Below are 7,446 nucleotides of genomic sequence, written 5' to 3'. Positions count from 1 at the left end.
TGGGCCTCAAACGGACAGGCCTACCGGGCGACATTTAACGGCGATGCGTAGCGGAACGGCGGAGCAAGTGCACCGCATCCTCTTTACTGTACCGGAGCAAAATATAGGGAATAGTTGCATACTGAAATTCTTAGTTCTGTTTCATCGCCCTTAAAGTGAGCGTAATAAATAACCGCGCGTCGGGCATCCACGCTTCCCATCACACACAGCCCAATGAAAGCAGCACACAGAAACATTGTTTCTTTGTTTTTCTTACTCTTGACAGTAAATCAGTAACATTAAATTTGGGTTACACATTTGAGGCTTTTTCCTTTACAATATGCTCCTACGTTAAAGCTTAGCATTACTGAGGACAAGTGAAGATAAGTTTATAGGAAAAACAATTTAGAAAACGAAAATATTGAGAAGTCAGAACGGAGGTGACTGGTAACTCAAACGCGATTTCAGAAATGTTAAACAATCCACTCAAATGCTTCAAACACATCACGTCGTTCTAAAAATATATATCAGAATATTTTCTCATTGATTTTAAATGCTACATTTTCCCAGACTGGCATAAACATAGGAACACACACCCATGATGGAAAAGATGGAGTAGTACGTTACACCGTTTAAACAAGCGAAAGTCAGATTCCTAACTGGAGCAGAGCCAGGCGGCTCACACTACAGCCTCCGCAGAAGGTTTCGCATGTCCGCGTTTCTCTCCCTGATGTACTGGTACAGTTACAGATTAACTTACAGTTAATATCACTCCTGTGATACAGTTATGTTTGAACCAAATGTTAAGGCTTTGAAAAACAAACAAAAAAAAATACTTAAGTCATCATCACAACAGTAATGAGCCAAGAAACACATAATCCAAAAAATATAGTTTTACACCAAAATTAGTCATGAGTAATTTCATCTCTCTGTCCCGTTGTAGCCAATTCCGCGGCTTCCTCCGCAGAGTCGTGCAGTCACAGCCAGTGCCGCTACAATACTGCCTCCGTGTGGACAACGAGGATACTGCGCACCAGTCTTTGATTGTACAAAAGAAACTGGCCAAGTATATTTACTGGTGCTGCCAAAACCCTGATTAAGATTTAGTAAAGGGGGGTCATAATCAAAAACAGTCCAAGACATGACAAGGCAAAAAAAAAAAAATAAAAAAATCAGAAAGCGGAAGCTACTTGATACACAATACCAGCTTCCTCCCGAAAGGGCACCGCCGGTGCAGAAAGCTAACGTCTATCGCTGGGTAGAGCAATCAAAATTAAATGGGGAGGAGTCATCTTTCTGTTTTTATTTTCAAAATGTCAGTCCTAGTATAACTGTTAACAAGCCAAGAATACAGTCCTCTATTGCTTACTTCTATTTTGGCGTTCCTGGAGGTCCGTCCGAGAGGCATGGCGGGCGGCGGAGCAGGGGGAAAGAGGGACAGGTTAGACCCAGCACAGCTGCAATATCCAGCGGCTTTACCGTTTACAGGAGCCCAAGGACACCCACCCCCATCCCCCCGAACACTGTACCTGATCCAGCCGGGAGCGATTCTGGATGGGCGCTGGGTCAAAGCTCTGCAGACAGAGAAAGGGAGGCAATGGGTCAGGCAAAGCTGCAGTTACAGGACCCCACCTACACCAGCCTCCTCATGGCCGCCGCACTGTCTCTGGCCTGCCCCCTCTTGGCCTGCCCCCCCCAAAACACTACCATACAAGGAGCCAGAAAACACGGATGTTCTCATGTCACACGGGCATGCCCAAGTAGCCCCACCCCATCTGTGAGCCCCAAATGCATGTACAGCTGCAGAAGCAGTCACCTTGCGGACCACCCCCTCCTCCTCCTGTCGTTTCTCGTAGTGCGAGAAGTCGTCGAAGATGGAGGTGGTGTGCTTGTAGGTGGCGATGATCTTCAGCACCTGCTTGGCCTTCTCCAGCGGCACCTCCTGCGTGTCCCGCGAGTTGGTCACCGGCTTGTTCTCGTTGTTCTCCAGCCGGATGTGCCGCAGCTGGCTGTTGGGCACGTCCTTCACGAACACCCAGCTGACGTCGAACTTGCCCTTCCACTTGTCCTGCGCCCACACGCCAGCGCTGGTTCCGTAGTCCACGGGCGAGCGCATCTCGGCCACGCCGCAGAAGTGCCCGCTGCCGTTGACGCTGAAGAGCAGGTAGAGCGGCCCCTTGGCGCCCAGCGAGCGGTAGGCAGCGTCCAGCCGCTTATTGCCGTGCTCCGTGCTGCACCAGATGGAGTACTTGATGGAGCGGTGGATGTCGTCCTCCGAGTAGCTCTTGATGATGAATACACGGCCAACCTTCACGTTCCAATCAAAGTCCTTGGGGTTGTAGCTGTGGGCAGCCCGCAGCTTCTCCAGGACGGGGTGCGACTCAGTGGCGGGACAGGCCAGGTCGCCGCCAGGGCCTGGGAGTCCGACCCCGAGCCCGGCGGGGCCCCCCCCAGCAGGCAAGCCGCCCTCGCTCTGGCCATAGCCTGCATTGCGGCTACGGGGGGCAACCCAACGGGCTTGTGGGGACAGGGCCTGCACGTGGTTCTGGTATGGCTGTAGCTGGGGCAGCGGCGGTGGCAGCTGGGGCAGGGGTGGCTGCGTGAGCGTGGCCGCAGGCAGGGCGGCTGGCGGGGGGACCTTGGGCACAGGTCCCTTGCCATCATCCCAGGTGCCGATGTCCATGTTGTGCTTGATAGGCGGTGGGGGCAAGCCCGCCCCCTGCTTGGCCTTGGCTTTCAGCTGTGGCCGGGCCGGTTTGCTGGCGATGGCAGCCCAGGAGGCGGGTTTGGGAGGGGGCCCACCCACAGCAGCTGTCGCTATGTTCCCGTTGCCAGCCACGCCCCCGATTGCCGAGCCCACCACCTTCAGGGTGGACCCGGCACCATCGCCCCCACCGCCCAGCTTTAGTCCCACCATGCCCTGCTCAATGCTGCTCACGCCCGGCGCCTTGCTCAGTGTGTCGCCGTGGAAACCACCCTGACCGTCCACCAGGGTGCCCCCCAGGGAGCTCGGTGGGTAGCTGTAGCTGCCCCCGTAGGTAGAGCCCTGGGTCTGCTGGCCCTGCGAGCTGCCGGAACCCCAGGCTGAGAAGGCTGCGTTCTCAGGGAAGAAGTTGAAGCGATGCTGGTAGATGTTGCTGCCCAGGCCGCCTGGCTGACCGAACACCGTGTCGTGCACAAAGTGGTGGTCACCATTGCTGAGGGGTGCATAGGGTGCCAGGTAGGGAAGGGGTGGATCACCCCCTGTGGACCAAGGCGCCTCACTCAGGGGGTACGGGAAGCCAATGGAGGGGGCGTAGTAGCTAGGCAGGTATGGGTCAGTCATTGATTGGTAGCTGTTACTCTGTGGAGAGGGGGAGACAAAACAAACGTCCAAAGAACTAATTAATGAACAAGACCAAGACCAGGCTGCTATTGGAGAGCTGCTGGCAGTCAGATCCAGGTCCTGATAGAACCAGGCAGGGAAGAGATATCAAACATAAAATATACATGTTTAACACTGACTGCAGTACCAGCAAGTCCAAATAAAGCTAAAAATGAGAATCATTGTACATGCCTGTCATACATCACGCGGCGTCACGCGCCTCCCACGCGGCGTCACGCGCCTCCCACGCGGCGCCACGCGCCTCCCACGCGGCGCCACGCGCCTCCACACGCGGCGCCACGCGCCTCCACACGCGGCGCCACGCGCCTCCACACGCGGCGCCACGCGCCTCCACACGCGGCGCCACGCCTCCCACGCGGCGTCACGCCTCCCACGCGGCGTCACGCGCCTCCCACGCGGCGCCACGCCTCCCACGCGGCGTCACGCGCCTCCCACGCGGCGCCACGCGCCTCCACACGCGGCGCCACGCGCCTCCACACGCGGCGCCACGCGCCTCCACACGCGGCGTCACGCGCCTCCACACGCGGCGTCACGCCTCCCACGCGGCGTCACGCCTCCCACGCGGCGTCACGCCTCCCACGCCTCCACGCGGCGTCACGCCTCCCACATGCCCCCACGCGGCCTCACGCCTCCACACGCCCCCACACGGCCTCACGCCTCCACACGCCCCCACATGGCCTCACGCCTCCCACAACATCCAGAACACCAAACTATCAAATTGTTACACCTCCCACGACATTCTCTGCATTACATATCCCATGTCAGCCACAGCACTGAGGCATCACACAACATCTCACAATTACACCTCCCACCTGTTAATACACCACCGACATCACCTTTTAATTACTAAACCACATATTTTTTGGAAAACACCGAGTTACATCATGGAATGTATCAGGAATTATCTGTTCTTGTTGCAACTGGATAAGCTTTGGTTATATTACACATGAATGACACTAATGAACTGCCAATGAAGAAAAAAACCTACGGCTAATCAGAGTGAAGAGGCTTTCAGGGACACCGCCCTCACTTATGTAGTAAGAGCAGCAGGCCAGTCTTTAAGATTTAAATCTCAGATAGACACGCTACTGGATTACAGCACAGATTACAGAACAAGAGCAGGCTTCAGCAGGCTTGTCCGTCTATCCAGGTGCTTGAACTCTCCATTTCACCAATTAACCAACCACAAGAAACCACCTTCCAACGATTCAGCAAGACACCCAGCAGTCTGAAGGGCAGACTGAGCTTGTTTGCAAGCTCATTCTTTTTACTTAAGGCTGAAATGTACAGACTGCTATGTAGTTTGTAAAAGCAGCTAAAGTCTGCCTGCATTCTCCTTTAACGTAAGACGGTAGGCAGCATAAAGATAGTTATTAATAAGCCACCAGAGAGACTTTTGAGTAAATACATTCGTCAAGTAATTTCCACTACGCAAATTTAAACAAATTTCTATACTGGCGGGGACAGCTGTAAAATTTATGAGGGTTAGTCACATCAGGTGACCTGCCAAATACACCCTATTCCTGCAATAAGCAATAATAATACATTTGTAAAAATGGTCACTGACAGGTAGCATCTGGACCTACCTCGTACGTGGGGGAGTACTAATAGCACACCAGTCACCTGACAGAGGCATCTGGGAGGCGCACAGACAGAGGGGCGCACAGACAGAGGGGCGCACAGACAGAGGGGCGCACAGACAGAGGGGCGCACAGACAGAACAGCACTGACCTGGTTCGACTGACCGGTGAGGTACGGCTCAAAGTCGTTGTCGAGGACAGTCTCCTTCTGGTGAAGTGAACCATTTTGCACGGAAACAGGAAAGGCTGTGTGACAGTGGGATTATTCAGCACTAGTCAGCTGGCAGACAACACTCACATTTTCTTCTAACACTAAGTGGATCTCACTCACTCTGAAATTCCCCACAGTGAATACCAGTAAATGGGGGGAGGGGTCATTCAAATCCATCACAGCCTCATAAATGTAAAATCCAGTATTCCTCCAGAAATTCATCACCGTACCAGATTTTTGTAAAATTATTTAACAAGCTCTTCTCTTATCATACGGAGGGACCATAACTTAGAATCACATCTCAGTCTTTAGGCTAAGCCTGGCATCTGTCTAACTGACCGAGTCAGTCAGCAGCCTCCCCCCTCTATTTAAAGCAGGTTCCCAGTAAGACGAATTCCTCCATTAAAAGCATCTGCTAAACTTGAACCCCTTCACTTATAAATTAATCTCTAAGAATATAAACAGCAGGATCTCTCAAAGGATCATTGTAAAGGATTTTGGGTATACATTGGGTATAAACATAAAGGCTAACTACTCTGTTTCCACGAAGTTATGATGAAATGTGAACAGATGTCCACCAAGTGGGTGAACTGACAGATATGCTTTTACCGACTTCAGGTTTAAAAGCAGCCTGTCACCGGCCGATCGCAGCGGCACGCCGGGTATGAGTAAGGAGCAGGCGGCCGTGCGGCACGGAATTCACATGTAGGCATTTTAAAATCAGGTGAGCCAACATAAGCAGGTAGACCTATCGTTTAGCTAACTTTAACGTTTAGTGCGAACGGGAGCCGGGATTGCGGGGGGCAGGAAAACGGAGGACACGCCACCCAGAGCGGCAGGTCAGCCGGCTGAGCCCGGGACCCAGACAGCGGAGCCGGAGCACCACTTCCTGTTCACCGGATGACCAGAATGCAACAGTAGCTTAGCTAGTTAGCCAGGTAGCGCTACGGTGTGGGAAACACGGGCCTTGCAGTTAATCATAGATACATCCCTATCTTCCCTATCGTGATAATGCTCCTCCTCCCCGGGTGTAAATCACAGAGCCCGGAGAGCCCCACTCCCCCGCGGCGGAAAGTTATCCAACCACGCATTAAAGCGTAGCCGTGCGCCGCCTTTCTCTTACCTTTAGTGTCTTGTCCTTTTGGTCTCTTCATTCCGTTTAAAACAACATGTAAAAAAAGAGAAACACGTAACTTTATGAAAACAGCACTTAATCTGCAGCACGTAGGGCTTCGGCGCGGCTAAAAAAACAGCAGCAGTCAAGTGAAGCTGCCGCCTTAACCTGTTAGATACATGACGGAGCCCGGCTACGCGGAGAAAAAGCCTGAGGTGCTAAAAAGCTAAGCGAGCGGTAAGCTAAAGAAACAGACCAGCGGCCGGCTGGAGCCGGACACGTATAAACCGCCAGCTAAAGGGACGGGAAAGAGTCATTTCCCCGCGGGGGCTAAGGGCTGATTGCCGGCAGCAGCTTGTCGACCATCGCTTGTATTTTTCCGACATTAAAATGCAAAGGAAGGAGGGATGCGATCCTTTAGTGCAGGGAGACCACGGCAAAGGCCGCGGGATCACCCCGCCCTGCCTACCTGAGGATCGATGCTTGTGGCGGACATAATTCGCTAGGCGAGCCCCTGGCGGCGAGCGGAGCCTCCAGTCAGTGCCTCTCCAGTCCCCGTGTTTCCGTCTCCCCAGGACTCGCTGTGTTTTTCCCCAGCAGAACTTCCACTGATTAATTGTTTATATCAGCTCCACTTCGACTCCGTTAATCCGCGGCACAAACACTACAGATTGTTCCGCGGTATCCAGATTTCAGTTTATACACCGTTAATTTGACAGCTGTTTTTTTTCCTTCCGTGCTCTTTTTCTTTTTCCTTTTCTTTTTTCAGTCCAACAAACCCCCAGTTATTGTGCGGCCCCGTCCACTTCCCCCAATGGCAGCTCCATCCGGGGCATGAGCCGGCGCCGCTGACGTAACCAGCGCACACTGACGTCACACTCCCTTTAAAGCTGCCGCCGTTTCCTCCAATGGCGGCAGCTCCATCCGGGGTCTGATTGACCGCCACTACCTCTGACGTCAGCATCGCCCGCTTTTTTTAAAGTGTCAAATGTCAGAACTCACTGAAGTCACTACTGTTCTGGACTTTTGATGCCCTGGAACTATTTGATGCTCGGAGCAAGATGCAGCTGTCCAAGTCGGAACCACTGCCCCTATGGAGTGCTCATGTACTAAATCTCACGTATTTCCTGGATGACCAAAACACAGCATACCGATAGGTGACAATGCCACTCAACAA

At 53.0% G+C, this 7,446-nt stretch overlaps 1 protein-coding gene across 1 annotated transcript; it reads right to left on the bottom strand.

Moving 5' to 3' along the window:
• Positions 1-235: 235 nt before the first annotated feature.
• LOC125747102 (YTH domain-containing family protein 1-like) lies at positions 236-7,118 on the bottom strand. Its single transcript, XM_049021860.1, has 6 exons — positions 6,739-7,118; positions 6,279-6,303; positions 5,096-5,190; positions 1,796-3,322; positions 1,509-1,553; positions 236-1,364 (listed from the first exon to the last, which is right to left on the bottom strand). Exons 1-6 carry the CDS (start codon positions 6,763-6,765, stop codon positions 1,338-1,340), a joined length of 1,746 nt encoding a protein of 581 aa, XP_048877817.1. The 5' UTR covers positions 6,766-7,118; the 3' UTR covers positions 236-1,337.
• Positions 7,119-7,446: the final 328 nt, after the last annotated feature.

Source organism: Brienomyrus brachyistius, chromosome 8, assembly GCF_023856365.1.
Source record: "Brienomyrus brachyistius isolate T26 chromosome 8, BBRACH_0.4, whole genome shotgun sequence".
In the NCBI taxonomy this organism is placed as follows: domain Eukaryota; kingdom Metazoa; phylum Chordata; class Actinopteri; order Osteoglossiformes; family Mormyridae; genus Brienomyrus; species Brienomyrus brachyistius.
This window is presented reverse-complemented; position numbering and strand designations above follow the sequence as displayed.

Bases quoted from the DNA above. Each gene is read 5' to 3' on its own strand.
- LOC125747102 (XM_049021860.1), bottom strand. From the start codon at position 6,765: ATGTCCGCCACAAGCATCGATCCTCAG. The intron at 3,323-5,095 runs GTCAGTGCTGTT...CCCTCTCCACAG, and splicing joins TCACCGGTCAGTCGAACCAG to AGTAACAGCTACCAATCAAT. The intron at 1,365-1,508 runs GTACAGTGTTCG...ACGGACCTCCAG, and splicing joins ATCGCTCCCGGCTGGATCAG to GAACGCCAAAATAGAAGTAA.